The sequence below is a fragment of the Mustela lutreola genome, chromosome 8, assembly GCF_030435805.1.
Source record: "Mustela lutreola isolate mMusLut2 chromosome 8, mMusLut2.pri, whole genome shotgun sequence".
Classification (NCBI taxonomy): Eukaryota; Metazoa; Chordata; class Mammalia; order Carnivora; family Mustelidae; genus Mustela; species Mustela lutreola.
The window spans coordinates 126,433,366-126,457,265 of NC_081297.1; the positions used below are offsets into that span (position 1 = coordinate 126,433,366).

The window sequence follows — 23,900 nt, forward strand, 5'->3', positions numbered from 1 at the left end:
AGCAGAGACCCCGATTTGGGGCTCCATCCCAGGACCCTGGGATCATGACCTGAGCCGAAGGCAGAGGCTTTAACCCACTGAGCCACCCAGGCGCCCCCTCCTTTCTTTCTTATGAATAATCTCTAAATCACACAAGCATCATACACAACATCATTGACGTATAACAACATAGTAGGTTGGTTAAAACAGTCATATATCTCAAAGCACGTACCAAAAATATTCCTGGAATGACATTGTGCCTTTGAACCAGAAGTGGACAACTGCCCCCAGTAAATTTACATGCAGAGGTGATGTCATATTTGAGCAATCGAAATGAATCTGAACAACTCTAAAAAAAAAAAAAAAAAAAAAAAAGTTGTAAAGACATTAAATCCCAGGTAACAAATCCTTTGTTCCATTCAGCAGTATTTGCGTCTTTGAGCCAACAATTCTAGACTCTATTCCTATCACTCCATTAGGAATGCCTTCTTCCTAAACTCATCAAAGACCTCTGTATTGCCAAAGCCAGTGGACATTTTCATGTTTCTTCTATTTCTTGAACTCTTTGAGGGATTTGAAATTACTACAGTCCTCCTTCTCGAACTCTCTCCTGGGCCTCTGTGGTCCCACCCTTCTGTTTTCTTTCTATTTCTCTGTGTCTTCCATCCCAGTCTTGGTCAAGCACAATTTTTCCTTTACTTGACCTCTAAATATATAAAATCTAAATATCTGGGGCACCTGGGTGGCGCAGTGGGTTGGAGCCTCTGCCTTAGGCTTGGGTCATGATCCCAGGGTCCTGGGATCGAGCCCGCAGGAGTCTGCTTCCCCCCTCTCTGCCTGCTTGTAATCTCTGCCTGTCAAATACACAAAATTTTTTTAAAAAATAAAATAAAATCTGAATATCTAAAATAGATTCCTGCTCTTCACTCCCTCTTCACATACCCCTTGGGTAATCCATAATTTTTGCTACTATTTCTGTGCACCAAATGTTTTCCAAAGCTAGTGCTCTCCTCTGAGTATCAGACTTGTCAGTTGAATTGCCTACTTCCTGATGTGTCCATTTTGATGACACTCTAGTACCTCCAACTCAACATGCCCAATCTGAATTTTTCATCTTTCTCTCTCTCTCTCTGTGTGTGTGTGTGTGTGTGTGTGTGTGTGTGTGTGTGTGTGTGTGTGTTAAGTAAGATCTATGCCCCATGTGGGGCTTAAACTCATGACCCTAGATCAAGAGATCCATGCTCTAGTGACTGAGCCATTCAGGCATCCCTCTTTGAACATTCTTATGTGGATTAAAGATTGCACTCTACCTATCAGGAGATGGAGGTCTACTTCCACTCCACTTGAATCTGGGCTGGCCCTGTGATAGGCTATGACCAAGAGTATACTGTATAACTTTTGAGACCAGGCCTTAAGAGGTCTCCAGGTTCCATCTTCACCTCTTGGAACATTCCTTCTCAAAACATGGACATCATGGTGTGAGGAAACCTGAATAACTCTTAGAAAGGTGGCCCTCATGAGGAGAACAGAGGTCCCTGGCCAATAGCCAGTGCCGAGCGCCTAATACCAGCAGATCTACCTGCCAGCCATATGAATGAAGCTCTTCTTGAATCGTCCAGCTGTACTCAAACTGGCCCAGCCAATGCTGTGTCAGGTCATCCCTGATAGTTCTGAGCAGGTCATGAGCAAATATGCAGTTGCTGTACTAGGACTGTAAGTTTTGGGGGTGGTTTGTTATGTAGTAATAGGTAATAGGTAACAGACATTTCTTATCCTCATCCTTCTGAATTTCCTACCTCAACAAATGGTACTGTTCTTCTTCTAACTGTGCAAGCAAGAAGCTGCGAGGCATCTTAAATTCTTCCCTCACCCAACATATAAAATCTTACAGAGTCTTGCTTCTAACTACAACTCAGACTTAGCATCCTTTTCTACTCCCACAGCCGCCACTGCCTGACCATTTCTCACCTGAGTAAATGCGGTATTAGGTCTCTCTGTCATTCTAATTTTTTCTGGAACATTCTGTCAAAATTATTCTTCTAAAATACAAAATCTCTTCACATTACTTCTCTGCTTAAAACCCTTTAATGGCTCCTCTTCCTTTTCAAGGAGAGTTGGGGTTCCTTACTGAACCTCAGAGTTAGATCTCTGCAACCTTCATTAGCTGCTAACTCCCTCAAAGTGCACCCCCCCCCCAATACTGATGTCTTTCCCACCTCCCAGGTTCATCCTGCAACTTGCTATCTTCTTGTGTTCCAACGTGTAGTTTTCCAACATGCCTTCAAAAACGTAGTTTGTGGGAAATATTCACTCAGTTAAGTCTTACAAGTCTTACTAGTCCTACAAGCCACTTCTTGCCTAAATGTTCTGTTGATACTTCTGACCTAGCACTCATGTCACCATGTCACCTGTTGTGACTCTTCTCTGGATTGTCTTTTCCTTGAGGACACAATCAGGCTCTAATTCATTTTTCTCTATCAAGTTGCTATCCCACTCCCAGCATATTGTAGGAGCTCAGTGAATGTTTATCACCTGAATGAATAAATTTACAGAATTGTGCTATCAAAAAAGCCTCATCCTCAAGTAGATACTACTTGTATCTACTTACTTCCTCATTATTGAAAGGGGTCAGCCAGGCATGGCTCCTTTTATCAGCTGTACTGGCCCTCACAATTCCTGCTGAGCACACACATGGGCCCCTGCCATGCCTTCTGCCTCAGCATGCCCAAGCTCATACTTCTGAGATGCGGGATATGTGCCATTCCTCCCAATCCATTCATCTCATTTGATTCCACTCTTGCCCCCCTTAGCCACTGCTTTTCCTGCTCCACGAGGCTACATGGCAGAGAATGGTGCTAAAGAGCATGGGCCCTGGTGTAACTCTCACCCCCACCCCTACCTGACTGAGGAAACTTGAACAAATGACCTATCTGTCCTGTCTCAGGTATCGACCTGCACTCAATGGACTCAAATGCAGAAAGCCAGCCATTTATGGCTCTTTTGAGAATTTAATGGTATTTCAGGTAAATAGTGGTTGCAACACAGTAAGTGCTCAATAAATATCGGCTCTCTTGATCTTATTCTGACTTTGCCATCTCAGATCAGTTCAGTGAACATTTACTCAGTGTCTATCGGATGCCAGGTATGGGGTTGGGGGGATGGCAGGTACTGTCTGCACCAAGTATATCAGAGCCCTTGGGATTTAATGGACATTATTGTCCTTCTGAGGACTTGAACTCTTCCTGACTATGGTCCTGCTCTCTCATCCACTTAGCTTGTCTGTCTCTTCAGGGGAGACCTAGTTCCTTTCACAAGCCATGGTCCCAGAGGCACTTCCTATGAAACCAAGAAAGAATTAGCAGTGACCAGATACCCTCATATCTGGCCTTCAGACTAAAGAAACATTCATTCATTTTTTGGTTCATTTATTCACTTGACAAATACACTGTAGATGTTAACCATGTATTCGGCCCAGCACTAGGGCTGCAATGGTGAGCAAGACAGGGCCCTGCTATCAAGAAGCTTCCAGCTCTGGGCAGGGGAATCTGGTTTCAGGGCAGGCTGGAAGGGTGAGGGTGCCACTCCCAGAACCAGTGCTCCCTGTGCTCCCAGAACCCATCCCATATCCCTATGGCTCAGGCTACCCTTCTAGGAGCTTTGTCTACACCCTTGATGCTTCCACCAGAGTATCCCATGAATTCTTATTGCTGGCCAGCTTCCAAGTGCAGCTTAACAATTTCAGCATCACACAGTCCTCCCAGTTCCCTGGTTAGGTGGAATGAAAGAAAAGGAAGTGGGAGCCAAGACCCTGGTCTGACCAGGCCACCATTTTGATGAAGACTGGAGTTCTTAGGTGAATGTTAACATGTTTTATGATCTTCCCCATTCTTATTTGTATTCCCTTTAGGGTCTCTGGTATGCGAACATTCCCTTCATTTTTAAATCTAAAAATGATCTAAAAAAGAATCTAGGGTACCCTGTGGTACCCAGCCAATTAAGTCTGTATTCTCTTTCTTCACCATTCAAAGTTACAAAATGACATGTCACTTTCCTACAAGGTTGCTATCAATTCTGCTGGATGAAATAATATTTCCTTCATCAAAACTTACATTTTAGATTTATTTATATTCTGCTTTTTTAGCAAAAGACTGGAGGTGGTTTATAGGAAGTAAGAATAGTAGCAGAGAAACAATGAATCTTGGAACACTGCATTTAAAAAAAAAGAAAGAAAAAGAAAAGAAAGAATAGTATCAGAGAAAATTATAAATTAAAAAAAATTGGGGGCGCCTGGGTGGCTCAGTGGTTTAAGCCTCTGCCTTCAGCTCAGGTCATGATCTCAGGGTCCTGGGATTGAGCCCCATATCAGGCTCTCTGCTCAGCGGGGAGCCTGCTTCCCCCTCTCTCTCTGCTTGCCTCTCTGCCTACTTGTGATCTCTCTATTAAATAAATAAATAAAAATCTAAAAAAAAATTTTTTTTTTCGATGGGAAGTAAAGCTTCTCATTCAGAAAGACAATTTTCACTTTGGGCTTCAAATAGGGGACACTAGGCTGGAAAATATATTGTAACATCCCTCAAAAGAAGTTCAGGGCTACTTAGGGCAACATCTTAAAAGGCCACTTAGTGGCAGCATGTCCACAAAGGGCAACGTGGCCCAAGTCCTTAGCTCCCACCAGCTTCAGACCTGGACTCTGCAAAGGTTCTTTAATATATCCCCTGGGGCTATCACTGGGTTTGGGACAGGGAACTGAGCAGTCAGGGTGGGAAGAGCCCCACTAGGAGGGGGACCTCAATGTAATACTAAAGAAATTGGATTTGGCCTGAAGGGACGTCCTTAGAAGACTGTCAGCAGGAGAATGATGCCCTCGTGTCCGTATATTAAAAAGAACACCCAGCAACATATAACAAATACCAGGGGCGCCAAGACCAAAGGCAGGAAAACTCATCAGAGAGGTCACTGGAGAGAATCAGATGGGAGGTGACGAAAGCCTGAAATAGGCAGACACAATGGAATTGGAAAAAAGGCTCAAATGTGAAAAAATGTCACAGTGATAGAATCAACTAGGCTTAGAGGATACTCATTAAATGTGTTGAGAGTAAAGGCTCTCGTGGGGAAAAGGCTTCACGAGTTACTACTTGGGTCAGCTGGTAGAGGCTGCTTGCAGTGCAGTCAGGGAAAGGAGTTTAGGGCCCAGTCTAGGCTCGGCTGAAAAGGATGCTGGGTTAGTAGTGTCCATCATGGGGGCAAGATGCGAGGATGCTGACATGCCTGGTATTGACCTTCCGAGTCTCTGGCAAAAGAAGCACAACAACGTACTGTGTGTTTCAAAATGTGTACACTGTGATTCCATGGATATGAAGGTCTAAAACAGACAAAACTGATTTATGGTGATGGAAGTCAGAAAAGTGGTTCCCAGGGGCAGGAGGTAGGTGGGCTACTGACTGAAAAGGGCAAAAGGGAGCTTTTTTGGGCCTGGGAGTACTCTGTGTCTTGATCTGGGTGGTCATCATATAGGTGTACACATATATAAACATTAATTAAGCTATATGCCCTTAAGATGTGTGACCTCTATTATATGAAGGTCATACCTCAATTGAAAAAATGGGGCAGAAATTCCTCCATGGCCTTTTGTGTGGCTGAGGACATGTCTTAAGATGTAAGAGCAAGTAAACATTAGTCACAATATGTCTTAATACACATGACACTCACCTGAAGGCAAGGCATGCTTTTACATCTGTTCAGTTTTCTGTACACTTTGGCCATTTCTTTTGTAGTCTTGTCCACGTTGCTAGCTGAGAACACGTGGACTACAATGAGCTGATCCGTGGAGGACAGCCGGTGGCTTATAAGGTGATCATACTCTAGGTCTGTCACTTCAGGGACGCTGTAAGTGCTACACTGGCATGTGCCCCCTTCCTGCCCACACAATATCCTCCTGAGGACCACAGGACAGAGCAGCCGAGGATCAAACCATGCATCCTTGTTCTTAATGGGAGGAGGAGGAAGCCTAGAAATGTAATGGTAAGAAATCATGTTCAAAGAAGTGAAAGGACAGAGGCACCTGGGTGGCTCAGTCAGTTAAGCAACGACCCTTGATTTCAGCTCAGGTCAGGATCTTGGGGTCCTGGGTTTTCAGCCCCATGTTGGGCTCTGTGCTCAGCCCGGAATCTGCTTGTCTCCTCTCCCTGCCCTTCTCTCTGCTTGTGCTCCTGCTCTCTCTCTCAAATAAATAAATCTAAAAAAAAGAAAAAGAAAAAAAGAACTGAGAGGGCAGAAAGAGTATCACTTTAGAAGAAACCAAAGTGGCTACTTTGGTAAAGCATTTAAGTGTAATTCTGGATAGAATTTTATGTGCCAATGTGCTAAAACACTTTTCAATACACTGAAAGAATTGAATGTAAACCTTTTCAGTTACATAAGCACCTGTGGCTCTGAAACAAATATAAGCCTTGTGTTCAGAGGACTTAATTAATCTAAATGATTGCAAGTAATTGACCAGTAAGAGTGAGACTTAAGAGTCTTAATTGCAGTTTGACAAATGCAAGAAGAATGCATCAAAGTTGGTCTGTAAGATACTCACTTTATTCCAGTCTCATAAATGGGGAAAACTAACGCTCAGAAAATTCAATAAATTGACTAAAGCACCCAAGTAGTAACTGACAAAGCTGGAACTTGAATGCACGTGTATTTTTTTGTTGTTGTTCTATTACAATGGCTCACTGACTGGAGATGAAACACCTACAGCATACTTTTGAGCTGATTGGTGCCTATTAATAGACCAAATAAACCATGTAACCCAATAGCAAGAATACAAATCAGAAAGCTAAATTTGAATCTGTCTTCTGTCCACTAACTCTAATCTGTCTTCTCTCCACTAACTATAAATCTTCTGATTTCTTTATACCTCAGTATTAACATCTGTAATGCAGGGATAAGTTTATGTTTCCACAAAACTTCTAGGGAGGTTATGAGGCTTATAAAACCAAATCTTGTGAGTTTTAATTATGCTTAAAGAATTTTTATGTGATCCTGAAATTTGTTAAATAAAATATTTTAATTAAGTTATTTAAAACTGGCATTCTTGGGGATGCCTGGGTGGCTCAGTTGGTTGAGCCACGGCCTTCGGCTCAGGTCATGATCCCAGGATCCTGGGACTGAGTCCCGCATCTGGCTCCTTGCTCAGTGGGGAACCTGCTTCTCTCTCTGTCTCTGCCTACCACTTTGCCTGCTTGTGCTCTCTCTCTCTCTCTGACAAATAAATAAATAAATAAATAAAATCTTAAAAAAAAAATACTAAACCTGGCATTCCTGGGTAACTAGAAGAGTCTTTTTTTTTTAAATTATCATTAGAATATTCAGTATTGGCTTCATTTACTTTATGCTGAACCCGAGGAACTTAGTAAATGGGATAAATGCCCAGTTATGTTTGTTGAAGTTGTGCTTTTTGAAAAGTCTTGATACCTCCCCTTGGTAGAAGCACATTTCTGAGAAAAGATGATTATATATTTCCTTGTGATAAGAAAAACCCCACATATAAATATAATGTTATTTCAGTTCTCACCTTCATGCCCTACTAGATCTATTTTCAAAAAAAATTTTTCCCCTTTCTTGTCATAATGTGTATAAGTGAATTTAAATACAGACTCACTCAGAAATGGATCTTCTTTTTTGGAAAGAGAGGCAAATAATTTCAATAGAATACTGTTGCTCTGAAACCTTCATATTCTTAGTAGTTCTGTATTCGTAATAATAAAAGTCTATACATGTGTGTATCAGTGTGTTCATGTGCTAGCCTACATACGAAAAAGTGAAGAAGAAAGTGAAGCTTTGTACATACCACTCTGCTTTATCAAATCTTAGTATTTTACTATACTTTCTATATATATATTTTTTTCATTTTTATAATTTCAGATGCAACTTACAGCCCCAAGGACTTCTCTTGATTTCACCCAATTTTTGCCCTGATTTTGATGTATGCATTCTCATGTATGTTACACAATATGTCATAATCCATAATCTATCAGGGTTAAGGTTTTTAGCTGACACCAACAGAAACAAACTGGCTAATTTAAGCAAACAAACAGAAACAAAGGAATGTATTAAAAAACTCAGAAAATCTTTGGAAAGGTGGAAGAATCAGGCTTGCAGGGTCCACTGACCCACGGGAAATGTCCCAAATTGTACTGTAAAACTTGCCCACTAGGGGCACCACAGCCATAGCTGATGGTCCTGCTGACCCAGAACATGGTGGTGAGAACCACTGCCACCACAGCCTCTGGGGGCCCTGTGCCCCTGACGCCCCTCCCTGCCTAGAGGGTTAGGAAGCCCTTATGGCTGCATGAAAATCTGGGGCAGGCTTATGGTACTAGCGGTACCTGGGTCATGTGCCTGGGCCCTAGCTTCAGAGGGGACCGAGAAAGCAACAATCTGGCGTTTTTGTCATCTAGTGTGAAAGTAGACTCTGCCTTGGCAAGCAGGGAGTCCCTAGGCATAAAGTAGATTCAGATGCTGGATGGTCAAAACAAATGACAGATGTCCACAATAAAAAAATTCATACATCCTCTTGGTTATGGAAATATGGGTAGTTTCTTTTCTTTCTTTCTTTCTTTCTTTCTTTCTTTCTTTCTTTCTTTCTTTCTTTCTTTTTAAGATTATTAACTTTAGAGAGAAAGAAAGGAGTGAGGAATGAGTGGGGAGTGGCAAAGGGAGAAGGAAAGAGAAAGAATCCCAAGCAGACTCCCTGCGGAGTGCAGAGGCCCCCCCCCCCCCCCCCCGCCAATTCAGGGCTCAATCCCACAACCTATGAGACCATGATCTGAGCTGAAATCACGTCAGATGCTCAACCAACTGTTTTTAACTATTGCAAACTGCTGCAATGAAATTTTTGTACTTTCCTTCTTTTGTATATAGGGCTTTTATTTTAATGTAGTTAAATTTAATCAATGGTCTCCCTTATGTTTCTGTGATTTGGTGTGTGTTTGGTTTAAGAATTTATTTTCTACCACAAGGCGATGAAAATATTCTCCTTATTTTTCTTCTAAATATTTTATTATTTGGCTTTTTATACTTAGCTCTTTAGTCTACCGGCAGTTTATGATGGGATGTAGGAATCTTCCTACTTAGAAGGAAGATAGATAGATAGGTAGGTAGATTATTATCTACCAGTTATATCTATATTATTATCTACCAGTTGTCCCTCCACCACTGACTGAATAATCCATCCTTTCCTAACTGGTTTGTATTGCTATTTCTGTTTTATATCAAATTTCCATATTGTCTGGGTCTGACTGGGGCTCTCTCTTCTATTCGATTGATCTAAATAGCCTGGTGCCAATATCATACTATCTTAGTTACTATTATTTCCTAAAAAGTCTTTTTTTTTTTTCAAAGATTTTATTTATTTATTTGACAGAGAGAGATCACAAGTAAGGCAGAGAGGCAGGTGGGAGGTGGGGAAGAAGGCTCCCCGCTGAGCAGAAAGCCCGATGCGGGGCTTGATCCCAGGACCCTGAGATCGTGACCTGAGCCAAAGGAGGCTTAACCCACTGAAACACCCAGGCACGTACCCCCACCTTCCACAAAAGTTCTTGAAATCTGGTAGGGCAAATCCTCCCACTTTGTTTTTCCTCTTCAAATATATTAATGTTATTTCTAGAGTTAGTTACCTAATACCCCAAAGAACACATGATTAAAAAAAACAAACACAACTTTTAGCATGCATGATTTGGTACACAATATGAGTGATAAGGGGACAAGAGACCTAAGAATACCATCTTTGCCAGTGGCTGCACAGTAGCAGAGAGCTCTGAGAGTAGGATGCAATTACCATCAAATAAACCAGGAATGTTTGGAATGAAGGTTCTGATCTCCATCCTGTAAAGAATAGGCTACTAGAGGTCCCAGCCCCAGTAACACCTTCTTGTTTTCCCATGACCATTTACTCTTCATCCCCACCTTTGTCTGCGAAGCCTCTCACAGGTAAATATGGAGCACACCAACATCAGGGCCTCTGAAGAGGCATTCTGAGCATCCCTGAGCAATTCCAATGGATCAGCTAGTGTATCTGTCAGCCAGGACTAAACCAAGCTGCTTGCTGGCCTGAAGACTTGGTCTACAATATTCCTAATATTCATGGGGCAGGATGCCACCCCACCATAATTGGACCTGATTTTGACAGTGAAGCCTTGGGGTTCTGGGTAAGGGCAACTGAAAACTCACCAGGCAGGAGGGGCAAAAAGACAGACAGACAGACACACACACACACACATACACACAATGCACTCACTCAAAGTACACTCAATATACAGACATACACATACACCACAGAAAGATGAGCCTAGAGTAAAAAACCTGAAAACATATCAAAGAAAGCTAATTCTAACAAAGATAACCTACAAAATCAATAGTCAGAAGATGGATTTGATCTAGACAGAATTAAAATAATAGAACAAATCTAAAAAGTACTTATAAACAGGGATGTTTAGAATTCTCAGGATGAATAATGGTGGAAAAAATAATTGAGGAAAAAATCAGGGGCACCTGGGTGGCTCAGTTTTTAAGCATCTGCCTTCAACTAAGGTCATGATCCTGGGGTCCTGGAATCGAGCCCCGCATTGGGCTCCCTGCTCAGCGGGAAGCCTGCTTCTCCCTCTCCCACTCCCCCTGCTTGAATTCCCTCTCTTGCTGTCTATATCAAATAAATAAATAAAATCTTAAAAAAAAAAAAAAAGAATTCGAAGACTCCCAAAATATTGACAGGTATAGAAAGTCAATCTGAATTTCTTTTTTTTTTTTAATTTTTTATTTTTTATAAACATATATTTTTATCCCCAGGGGTACAGGTCTGTGAATCACCAGGTTTACACACTTCACAGCACTCACCAAAGCACATACCCTCCCCAATGTCCATAATGACACCCCCTTCTCCCAGCCCTCCTCCCCCCAGCAACCCTCAGTTTGTTCTGTGAGATTAAGAGTCACTTATGGTTTGTGTCTCTCCCAATCCCATCTTGTTTCTCAATCTGAATTTCTTAAGCACACAATAAAATAGTACATTTTCTCACTAACAGGCTGGTTTATATTAACTGTCTTACATTGGGACATTATGGGATGGTAGACAGTGCTAAAAACTTAACATGCTTCATCCTATTTAATTCTTTCACAGTCTTGTGAAGTAGGTTTATTATCCCCATTCTATGGATAAAGAGAGGTATGCAACTGCTGAAGTCTCATAGCTAATATTCTCTGCTAGCGTGTTATCAGGGTGTTATGCTGTTTTCCCTCTGCCTGGTGTCAGCCTGTCCTCCATGCATAGGATTTGTCTGGAAATTGAACTAGAGCATGAAACCCATATAGAGAAGTGATGCACGGAAGATGGATTTTCTCATTCATGGTGCTTAAGCCTTTATGCTTATTTCAAGATTTAGAGTCCAATTACAGATTTAAAAGTTTCCATTAAGTTTTTACAGAAATAAATGGAGCCCTTATTATGCTTATTTCAAGATTTAGAGTCCAATTGCAGACTTAAAAGTTTCCATTAAGTTTTTATAGAAATAAATGGAGCCCTTATTGAATTAATATTAATCTCTTCAGATATCATTGCAACACATAACTGAGTCATAAAAGTAATTCCACATTTAAATGTGAAGTGACTGGGTTTTGACTTTTCACAGGAAATTTAAAAGCCTGAATAAACATCTTAGGCCTGACTCACACAGTGTCTGTTTGCTGCATCACTGTGGATTTTAAAGGATTTGGTTAATTTTGCTACTTGTACCCATTTCTGGCCTGGAGTCAAGGCCCTCCATGATCTGGCCTCAATCCTGGTTATCCTATCTTCCATACCCTAAGCACCAGGAAAACCAAACTGCTCAACATTCCTCCAACTTGCCTGCGCTGACCTATCTATATGCCTTTACTCAAATCCCTGCTCTGCTCACCAGCTGTGTCTTTGCAGCATGGGCTTAATTATAATTGCACCCCTTAGGTGTGTCATGAGAATTCAATTAAATCCTGTAGGTACAGTGTTTTGCCCGGTACCTAGTGTCTAGTGAGTATTCAGTAAAGGTTAGCCATCCCTGACATTATTAGTACCATCACCGTCCTTATTATACATCTCCTCCTGGAGTACCAGCTCTCCCTACTTGCATATCCCAATTCTCCTAATCACTACAAACCTTATTCAAAGGCTCCTGGGGGAAAAAAAAATCCTTTCTAAAAAAAAAAAAAAAATCTCTCTCTCCACAAAATTTCTTCAGCCTTCTATCTCTTCTGCTCTGCTAGCACTTACTTCCTTAGTTTCCACTGATTAATGGTATTCATTCATACTTTGAAGTCTTTGGAGGACAGGGACCAAGTCTTTGTGTTGTTGACTGCCACATGCCTGGAAGGCGGCAGATGACAGTTTTTGGTTGAATGAATTCCCATGTGCAGGTGTCAGGTAGGACTGCTTGTTTAGTGGCATTTATGAAGTCTGCTGCCAATGCTTTATTCATTGTTTTTTTAAGATTTTGTTTATTTATTTGAGAGAGAGAGCATGAGCAGGGGGAGGGGGAGAGAGAGAGGGAGAAGCAGACTTCCCACTGAGCAGGGAGCCCATTATGAGGCTGGACCCCAGGACCATGACCTGAGCCGAAGGCAGACATTTAACCAACTGAGCCATCCAGGTGGCTCTGTCTATGCTTTCAATACAAGAAACATTTACCTCATGGCATTTGCCACTTTAAATTTATTGTTTCCAATGTTACTGAAGCAGTACTAGGACTGGAAATCCTAGGGATTTTCACACTGCTACTCAGAATGAATTCCAGTGTAGAGACAACCTACCCCCACATCCGACACCCCTCGCCTCCCCCCTGCCCCCGGACCTGGAGGGAGGTGACACCTGAGGTGGGAAGCATCCCTGTTTGGTAGTGAGACTCAGAGATGCATAGAGAACCTGGCTTTTTATGCTGATGAAGAAAACAAGGACACATTTCTCTCAGAAGAACTGTGCAAGAAGGTAAGGGAAGCAACAACTCCTGGCCCTCATTTACCATCACCAAACACAGAGTCAGGAGTTTTCAGCCCAAATATATGGTCAGGTTTCAAATATGTGCTCCCCAAAGAGATGAAAACAAACTGAGTCTTGATTCCTGATTGATTTGAATTCCTCTTGGGAAGCAGGGTGGAGAGAACTCAGATGCTTGAATCTAGGCATATAAATTTGTCCCACTTTTAGGAAAAGTATTTCTTTAATAGCACATAAGTGGTGACACCTTAACCCACCCTGCTTAGAAAGTACTCCTGTGTGAAGCAACGTAACAGGTCTTGCTTGGCATTTGTGGGTGGACTGAATGAGACATCCATCTGAAGCTCTTTCGAATATAAACTGTACTATGAATTATTAAGACAAATGAGTCTGGTACCTGAAGGACGGATTGCTGCCTGGGGTCTTCTGGGTGCGAAAGAGAGGCACAGGCTTAAAGACACCTTTCAGTTTTAGGAAGGTGTTCCGGTATCGAAGGTACTCTTTACTCTCATCTTTTTCCTCTGCACTTTGTTTCAGAGGAAATCTTGCTGATGAGACTTTTTGTTTCCTGATCCCTTTTTCTGGAAGCTTGGGCATTTTGCCAATGTGCATGGAGTCTATTCCTGAAATGTAAACAGAATATACATCACCGAAAACCTTTAGTGGACCAAGGTGCCAGTAGGCTACGTTGGTTGCAATAACCTGAACACTCCTTCACCCACTTACAGAAGTGCCTTCTGTTGGTTCTCTTATTTTAAATGCACTTCCTGGTTGCCCAGGGCATACACAGCATCTATGTAATATAGAAAATGTCTAGGTTATCAAGAAATCTAATCCATGGGAGTTTTATTGTCTGTGCTTATCTTTGCCAGATATCTTTAAATGCCTTATCCAACTGAAGTAAGTACTCTCCTTATGTGAGTACTGTTATTTTAATGATATCACAAAAAAGTCCATATTCACCCAGCTAGAAAGAGGCAGAACTAGGCTTTGAACAGGTCTGTTTAATTCTGAAGGCTGTGTTTTGACCATGCAATAGACCAATGCGTCCTAGCCTTTTCTTTTTAATCATCTAGAAAACTGTAAACTGTCAACCCTTATACATATAGATACTTATCATAGAAAATCTGATATAAACAAAAGAAAATATGATGTGTTGGTATGGCACATTGTGGTAAACTTACTAGAATCAACCATCCCAGATCGAACCTGTCAACTGATGGTAGAATCAACTATCCCAGGGGCTCAACCCCCACCCAGCCACTGTCCTGAGGGCTTAGGATTTCCATTTCTTAGTTCCTGTGTAAAACATTTGTGGCAAATCTTTTGCGATACTTTACTGTATGCCATCATGAGTAGCAAATTACTTCCTCAAAGTAATAAATAATAAATAAATAAATAATAAAAAAGCTTCCTCAGAAGCTTTTTCTTTGGGATTTAGCTTTCAGTCAATCCTCCTTATCTGCAGATTCTGTACTTGTGAATTTGCCTATTAGCTACAGTTTATTTGTAACCCTAAATCAGTATCTGCAGCACTTTCATGGTCACTTGTAGATGTGTGGAGCTATGAAAAACTTAAGTTTCATCTTGCATTTTCCCAGTTGTCGTTGAACAAGGTGATGCTCTGCCTTCTTGCTTATAATCTCATATTATAAGCAAGTATCCTTTCTATGGCCTCTTCAGTGCCAAAGTCTTTTGCATTTTTTGTGCCTTTTGTTGGTGATTTTGCTGTTCAAAATAGACTGCAAGTATAGTACTGAATGCTGTCTAGCATTCCAAAGTGCAAGATGGCTGTGATGGTTCTTATAGAGAAAACACAGGAGTTAAATAAGCTTTGTGGAGTCATGAGTTACAGCGCTATTGGCCATGAATTCACTGTTAATGTTTCAACAATATATATTAAATAAGGTATCTTCAGACAGAAACACATAAAATATGGTTATGTATTGACAGGGTGACAAAAATGCTATGACCAGAGGTGCACAAGAGCCTCACCCGTATTTCTCCTAGGAGCAGTGGTTCAATATTGGCTAATTCAGTGTTTGTTGAGACCTTATAGAACCTAATTACAGTGAATAATGAGGGATAAGAGTATTTTCTGGGTGCCTGGGTGGCTCAATGGGTTAAGCCTCTCAGCTCAGGTCATGATCCCAGGGTCCTGGAATTGAGTCCCACATCGGGCTCTCTGCTCAGCAGGGGGCCGGCTTCCCTCTCTTTCTCTCTCTCTCTGCCTCTCTGCCTACTTGTGATCTCTCTCTCTCTCACTCTGTCAAATAAATAAATAAATAAAAATCTTTTTTTTTTAAAAGAGTATTTCCTGATCCAAAATATGAACATGAAAGCACCTTTCCTTATGAAAACACAATTAATCAAATGGATTATCTTCTCCAAAGAGGGAAAGGAAATGAAATTAAGGTCATCTCCTTTGGTTTTTTTGCTACGGCTCATCACCTGGATCCATGATAAGACTCTCTATGTATACTGATTTACAGTTTACAAACTCACTACCTTGGGAACCTTGGAAGGAAGAGGCATTCAAATATTGATCTTCTGGAAGTCTGAATGATGGGAACAGGTTATGTGGAGAAATACAATGGATTCCATAACTGACCCAATGTAAATCTGTAGTAATCCAGCCAGTGAAATAGGATGTGCTTGACCTTCTTCTGTAGTCTTCTTAATTTAATAACTGTTGGGATGTCAGAGAAAGGGCTTATGTCCATTATAGGATCAAATGTAGCTATTTTCATTGTGTCTGTTAAACTTGAAGGCTTCAAAACAGGAAATTATATATAAATATTATAATTCATATAGATTACTTACTATACGGTTATAAAACATCAATTCATTCATTTGTTTATTTGCTTATTCTTTCAATCAACAAATATTTATAAGTTATATTTATGGGCCAGGTACTGTGCCAGAAACCAAGACTATGGTTATGTATAACAATCATGTTCCCTTGTGAATATACTTAATGCCATGGATTATGCATTTAAAAATGGTTAAAATGGTAAAATTTGTGTGATGTATATTTTACAACAAAAAATGGGCAAGAAAAAGCCATGCTCTCTATCCTCAAGGAGCTCACAGTATGGAAAAACTAGGTGGGTAAATTACAATTAAAATTAGAAATACTGGGGCACCTGGGTGGCTCAGATGGTTAAGTATCTGCCTTTGGCTCAGCTCATGATCCCAGGTCTGGGATAGAGCCCTGTATCGGGCTTCCTGCTCAGTGGGGAGACTCCTTCTCCCTCTGCCTCTGCCTGTTGCTCCCCTGCTTGTGCTCTCTCACTCATGCTCTCTCTCTCAAATAAGTAAAATCTTTAAAAATAAAATAAAATTAGAAATACCATATGATCCCAAAATTTCTCTACTGGGTATTTGCCCAAAGAAATGAAAACACTAATTCAAAAAGATATATGCAACCCTATGTTTATTGCAGCATTATTTACAATAGCCAAAATATGGATGCAACCTAAACATCCATCATTAGATGGATGGATAAGAAAGATATGATAATATTCATAATGAGATGTTAGGAAGTCATAAAAAAGAATGAGATCTTACCATCTGCAACAACATAAATAGACCTAGAGGGTACTATGTTAAATAAGTCAGACTGAGAAAGACAAATATCATATGATTTCACTTATATATGAAATCTAAAAACAAAACAAATGAATAAACAAACAAAAAGTGGAATCAAACCTATAGATAACAGAGAAAAAAATTATGGTTGCCAGAGAGATGGGCATAGGGAATGGGGTAAAGTCAGCAAAGAGAAATGGGAGATATAGGCTTCCAGTTATGGAATAAATAAGTCATGGGGAAAAAAGGCACAGAATAAGAAATATAGACAATGATATTGTCAAAGTGTTGGATGGTAACAGATGGTAGCTACACTTGTGGTGAACATAGCATAAGGTATAGAGAAGTTGAACCATGATGTACCCCCAAAACAATGTAGCATTGTATATCAACTATATTAAAACAAAATCAAAATAGTTAAAACATAGCAGAAGGGCCATTTAGATATAAGCACAGACTGTTTCAAAAGATTAAGTAGGAAATTTAACATTCATAATGTTGATTTTCTACTTAGCAGAGGAAAGTTTCTAAGAGAAGTACATCATGAATACAGGCAGTGGGTATTAAGGAGAGCACATATTGCATGGAGCATTGGGTGTATTGCATAAACAATGAATCTTGGAATACTGAAAAAATAAAATAAAGATATTAAAAGAAAAATAAATTAAATATATGGTTACAGTGAGCAGTATGTGTGATCTTCTCATAATATTGGGCATAAAGAGTGGTTACTCAGGTTTGGATGAGCTTATGTGACCAAATGTAACTAAAACTGATAATTCAGTTTTACATACAATCATTAAGTAGACATAATTATATGGACAATTTTTTTAAGATTTAAAAAAATTTATTTATTTTACAGAGAGAGAGGGGGACAGTGAGAGAGGGAACACAAACAAGGGAAGTGGGAGAGGGAGAAGCAGGCTTCCCAGTGAGCAGGAAGCCTGATGTAGGGCTTGATCACAAGACCCTGGGATCATGACCTAAGCTGAAGGCAGGTCATGAGCCACCCAGGCATCCCATGGACATTTTCATATTTACATATAAAATTGTACATAACTGTATACTTTTTTAAAAAAAGATTTTATTTATTTATTTGACAGAGAGAGATCACAGTAGACAGAGAGGCAGGCAGAGAGAGAGAGAGGGAAGCAGGCTCCCTGCTGAGCAGAGAGCCCGATGCGGGACTCGATCCCAGGACCCTGAGATCATGACCTGAGCCAAAGGCAGCGGCTTAATTGACTGAGCCACCCAGGCGCCCCCATAACTGTATACTTAACTCATTATCCAGTTGGATGCTATGGCGGAGCCTGTTGAAGATATGAGAGATGAACAGAACCCAGGAAGAATTTGAAGAAAAGTATGGAATTGAATGACCCAGGAAGAGATTAATGAAGTGAATTATCAAGAATTTTAAGAAATGTGGTCTACAAAAATCAGATGTAAAGTTAAGATTTTAATTTGAATCTGGGAAAAATCAACCCTATCAGAAGGACTCAGATTTGGACTCTTCTGTTATAATGACTATGAAAAGGATTGAGAACCCATCTGAGATGTTGATAAAAACTGCCCAAAAACATGTATCTTGGGTTCTGAATCTCAATCTCAAAAATCTGGCAAATAAATAATCCCTAGAAAAATTTAGAATTCAAATAGAGAGATAAAGTAATCTGACAATGTTAAAACTTTAAAGTGTATGAGTGAATTTTGAATCATTGGGATCATCTTGTGTATTTGCTATGTTTGAAATATTAAAGAAGTTTTGAGGAATTAGAGAATCTGAGAGATTACACTTGGGCTTTCAATTTAAATTGGGTCAACTGATTTTAGAATTTGTGATTATTAAGTTTTAAGGTTTAAGATAATTTAACTAAGTTCAAAAAAATAATTGGAATATTTAAGAGAACTTGAGATTCCCATCAATTTATTTTTATTTGCTTTATAAAGATTAATAACTTGAGAATATTTTGCTTAGGATTATAAATATACATTTGAGGTACTTAAAGGGAAGCAAAATATATTAAAAATATAAATACACTTTAAAATATGAGATTATTATTCATTAAGTTGTATGTGAGTCTAATTGTTTATGAAGATATAGTCAGTTAAATTTCAGTTAATCAAACATTAATCAAAGAAAGGTAAAGACAATTGTTATTTTAGTAGAATATATAGATAAAATAGATTTTGGTGGCCTTAAAACAATGCAAACTGAGTTTTTAAATCAGTCACTTCAATTAAAATGAATATTAATTTCAAAACCAAAGTGAATGCATTTTTTTACTCAAAAAAATCTCTTAGATACCAAAACTCTCTGCACTGGCTCCCTGCTTTTGAAAGTCTCTCCCCATCACATGTTTACTGAATTGGTTCCTCACAACCAAAGCAATTTCTCTAGATGTTCTCTTTTAATAGAATGAAATTGACAAAATTCTCCAAGAGTGGCTAAAACCCAGAATTTGCTAACAGGGAAAGACTCTATATGGAATTGATGAAATTAAATAGTTCACAGGCATGACCAACATTTGTGAGAAGTAAGTTTTTGAAAATGTAAAAGCAGAAGTGTTATTTCAAATGACTAGATATGTATTACCAAAGAGGTAATATATGAACCTAAAAATTTTGAACCATCCTGCCTCGCCTATAGGAGTATATACTCCATAGAAATTATTTCTTTGAGTTTGTATAAGTAATAGACTGAGCCAGAAGAACAAATGGGTGAAAAAAAAAAAAAAAGGAATAAAATAACATGAAAAAGCCCCTTGCTTTCCCCTTTCTGTACCACTTCAAAGAATAAAAGGGTTCATAATCAGATGATCTGGCAACATATCATAGTCCTTTCAAATTCATGTCCCTTACCATATCCATTTGATGCTCAAAGTGTGGCTCTTCTACAGATCTCTTCTTCTACTTGACCCAGTGCTGAACCTGCCTCTTTTTTGAAGTCTTTCTTTCTTTTTTTTATGGTTTATCAACCTTTTTGGTATAATTTACATGTAATAAATGGCACTCATTAAGTATGTTTTTGATGAGTTTTGACAAATGTATACCCCTGTGAACACCACAATCAAAATCCAGAGCAGTTCCAACATCTTCCAAATTTCTCTCCTTCCCCTTTGCAAGCAACCCCCCCTGGACTCCAAAAGATCTTTGAGTTTCACATAACTGGATTATAATATAGTGGCTGCTCTTTCATGTTTGGCTTCTTTTGCTCAGCATGATTTTAAGACTCATCTGTTTTTGTGTAGCAGTGGCTCATTCCTTTCTATTAGTGATTTTGCATTGTATATATGTACCAGCAACCAGCTGATGCATGTTTGAATGGTTTCCAGTTTTTTTAAATTATGAATAAAGATGCTATGAACATTCATGTAGAAGTCTTTGTGTGAAAATAGGTGACTCTCCTTGAGTAAATAAATACCTAGGAATGGAATTGCTGGGTTACATGGTAGGTATAACTTTAATTTTATAAAGTGCTAAAATTTTCCATATTGGTTGTACCATTTTAGATTTCTTCCAGCAGTGTATGAAAATTGTGACTGAGAGTCCTAGATAGTCTAAGATGGCAGAGGAGTAGGAGACTTCAGTATTGTCTGGTCCAAGGAATTCAGCTAGATAGCTATCAAATCATTCTGAACATCTGTGAACTCAACTGGAGATCTAAGAAAATAGATGCAATTGTATAAATAGAACAAAAGTGACCACTTTCTGTAAGGTAGGAGGTATGGAGAAGTGAATCTGAGGTGCTATATTGGAAGATAAACTGTAGGGGAGGGAACCTCCATAAGCTGGCATCAGAAAATGGCATAGTAGTGAAGCATAAAATCAGAACTTTTAGATGTCTGCTCACTGGTGAGGGGTATCTCTACCTGAAAGGTGCTCAGGTGGCACAGTGGGACAGAATCCTAGGTGGGACAGTGTGGTCTCAGGATCCCTGGGATCACAGGAAGACTGCAGGTGCCTGAGTGGGGCAGAGTTCCCAGGCATTGAAGCGAAGAAGCTGGCTGCAATCAGCAAGCCCAGGATTGGGCTCTCAGCTCAGAGTTGCCATTTACCACAAACCCTGGCTTGGTCAGGTTACTGGTCACAGAACAGGGGCTCAGAGAGTGGCAGAACTGTAGGGAGACCCCTTCCTCCCCCGGTGGGAGTGGCACAGAGACCAGGGAGACAGGAGTGATCAACTGCTTTTCCCTGAGGGTACACTGAGGAATAGGGCCTTGAGCTTTCTGTTCTGGGGCTGGAGATTGGGAGGCCACCATTTTCATTCTCATCCTCTAAAGCTGCAAGGAAAGCCTTCAGGCAACAAAAGCCACACAGAACTACTTATTTGGCTATCCCTGGCAAGGGTGGTACAATTCTGCCCCAGGCAAAACACTTGAGCATCAATATAACAGGACCCTCCCTCAGAAGATCAGCAAGAACATCCAGCTAAGAACAATATACCCATCACAGAGAACTGCAAAACTCTAGCTCTAGAGAAAAACAGATCTAGAATACATGGTTTCTCCCCGATGATTAGTCTTTCAGTTTTAATTTTTTTCTCTTTCCTTCTTCAACCAATTTCTTATTTTATCTCTTGTTTAAAATCTTTTAAAATTTTCCTTTTTACAGTTACATTCTATCCTTTCATTATATTTATTTTTGTATGTATATAACTATATATAACTTTTTCTTTCATTATGATTTTGGGATGCAGTGTCTTCTAACAGACCAAAATACACCTGTATGGCTCTGTTCTCTTCACCTGTCAGTTTATATTTCTTTTTCTTTTCTTTTGTCTTTTAATTTTCATTTTTACAGTTACATTCTATCCTTTCATTGTATTTAATTTTGTTTTTGTACTTATATAAGTTTTTCTTTCTTTACAATTTTGGGATCTAGTTTTCTTGTTTAAATTTTATTTATTTATTTATTTATTGGCAGAGATCACAAGTAGATGGAGAGGCAGGCAGAGAGAGAGAGAGAAGCAGGCTCCCTGCCGAGCAGAGAGCCCCATGCGGAACTTGATCCCAGGACCCTGAGATCATGACCTGAGCTGAAGGCAGCGGCTTAACCCACTGAGCCACCCAGGCTCCCGGGATCTAGTTTTCTAACAAACAGACCAAAATACACACAGGATCCAGTGTATTGCTCTGTTCTCTTCACCTCTCTGATTATATTCTCTCTCTCTCTTTTTAATTTTTTTTGGGGGGGTCTCTTTTGATTTGCTTAGTGTATATTTCTCTGGAATCATTGGTGCCCTTTTAGTGTTTTATTCTCTCATTCATCTATTCTTCTCTGGACATAATGACAAGATGGAAAAACTCACTTCAAAAAAGAGAACAAGAGGCAATACTGACTGCCAGGGACCTAGTCAGTATGAATGTAAGTAAGATGTTGGAACTAGAGTTTAGAAAAACAATTATAAAGATATTAGCTGGGCTTGAGAAAAAGCAGAGGAGACACTAGAGAATCCCTTTCTGGAGAAATAAAATAACTAAAATCTAATGAAGTCAAAATTAAAAAGGCTATTAATGAGATGCAATAAAAAATGGAGGCTCTAACTGCTAGGATAAATGAGGCAGAAGAGAGAATTAGAGATCCGGAAGACAAAATGATGCAGACTAAAGAATCTGAGAAAAAGAGAAATAAACAACTACTGGATCATGAGGGGAGAATTTAAGAGATAAGTGATACCATAAAGCAAAATAATATTAGAATAATTGGGAACCCAGAAGAAGAGTAAAGAGAGAGAGGGGTAGAAGGTATATTTATAATTATAGCAGAGAACTTCCCTATTCTGGGGAAGGAAATAGGCATAGAGTCCTATCAAAATCAATAAAAATAGGTCAACACCCTGTCATCTAATAGTAAAATTTGCAAATCTCAGAGACAAAGCGAAAATCGTGAATGCAGCTCAGGACAAGAGGTCCATAAACTACAAGGACAGAAACATTAGACTGGCAGCAGACCTATCTACAGAGACCTGGCAGGCCAGAAAGGACTGGCATGATATATTCAATGTGCGAAATGAGAAAAGTATGCAGCCAAGAATACTTCATCTAGCTAGGATGTCATTCATAATAGAAGGAGAAATAAAAAGCTTCCAGGATAAACAGAAAAAGGATTTGTGATCACTAAACTAGCCCTGCAAGAAATATTAAAAGGGGGGCGCCTGGGTGGCTCAGTGGGTTAGGCCGCTGCCTTCGGCTCAGGTCATGATCTCGGGGTCCTGGGATCGAGTCCCGCATCGGGCTCTCTGCTCAGCGGGGAGCCTGCTTCCTTCTCTCTCTCTCTGCCTGCCTCTCAATGTACTTGTAATTTCTCTCTGTCAAATAAATAAATAAAATCTTTAAAAAAAAAAAAAGAAATATTAAAAGGGATCCTTTAAGTGAAGAGAGAGCCCCAAAGTAACAGACCAGAAAGGAATAGAGACAGTATATAGAAACTGACTTTATAAAGTTCATAGAATGGCAGTAAAGTTGTATCTTTCAATAATTACTATAAATTGGGCTAAATGCCCCAATCAAAAGACACAGGGTATCAGATTGGATAAAAAACAAAGATCCATTGATATTCTGTGTATAAGAGGCTCATTTTAAGCCCCAAATTTAGCTCCAGATTTAAAGTGAGGGGGTGGAAAACAATTTATCAAGCTAATGGGCATCAAAAGAAAACTGGAGTGGTAATCCTTATATCAGACAATTTAAATTTTAAATTAAAGACTATAATAAGAGATGAGAAAGGACACTATATCATAATTAAAGGGTCTTCCAACAAGAAGGTCTAACAATTGTAAATATTTATGCCCCTAACATGGCAGCAGCCAAATACATGTAAACAAACTAATAACAAAATCAAAGAAACACATCACTAATAATATAGTAATAGTAAGGGGCTTTAACACCCCCTCACTGCAATTGACAGATCATCTAAGCAGAAGAGCAATAAGGAAAAAAAGGCTTTTGAACAATACACTGGACCAGATGGACTTCACAGATATATTCAGAGCATCCTATCCTAAAGCAACAGAATACACATTCTCCTTGAGTGTACATGGAATAGTCTCCAGAATAGATCACATTCTGGGTCATAAATCAAATCTCAACTGCTACCTTTCCAAAAGATTGGGATCGTTCCCTGCTTATTTTCGGACCACAATGCTTTGAAACTGGACCTCAGTCACAAGAGAAAAATTGGAAGTAACTCAGATGCATGGAGGCTAAAGAGCATCCTACTTAAGAATGAATGGATCAACCAGGAAATTAAAGAAGAATTTTAAAAATTCATGGAAACAAGTGAAAATGAAAACACAACTGTTCAAAATCTTTGGGTTGCAGCA

At 39.6% G+C, this 23,900-nt stretch overlaps 1 protein-coding gene across 1 annotated transcript in view; it reads right to left on the bottom strand.

Annotated features, from left to right (window-relative positions):
• The window catches only part of LOC131839280 (uncharacterized protein C3orf20 homolog), a 121,051-nt gene that overhangs the window by 22,355 nt on the left and 74,796 nt on the right, over positions 1-23,900 (bottom strand). The window contains exons 10-13 of the mRNA XM_059186555.1: positions 15,600-15,759; positions 13,386-13,611; positions 5,689-5,986; positions 212-328 (exon numbers count right to left, since the gene is read on the bottom strand). Coding sequence (XP_059042538.1) covers positions 212-328; positions 5,689-5,986; positions 13,386-13,611; positions 15,600-15,759 — 801 coding nt within the window. The remainder of the gene's footprint in view (positions 1-211; positions 329-5,688; positions 5,987-13,385; positions 13,612-15,599; positions 15,760-23,900) is intronic.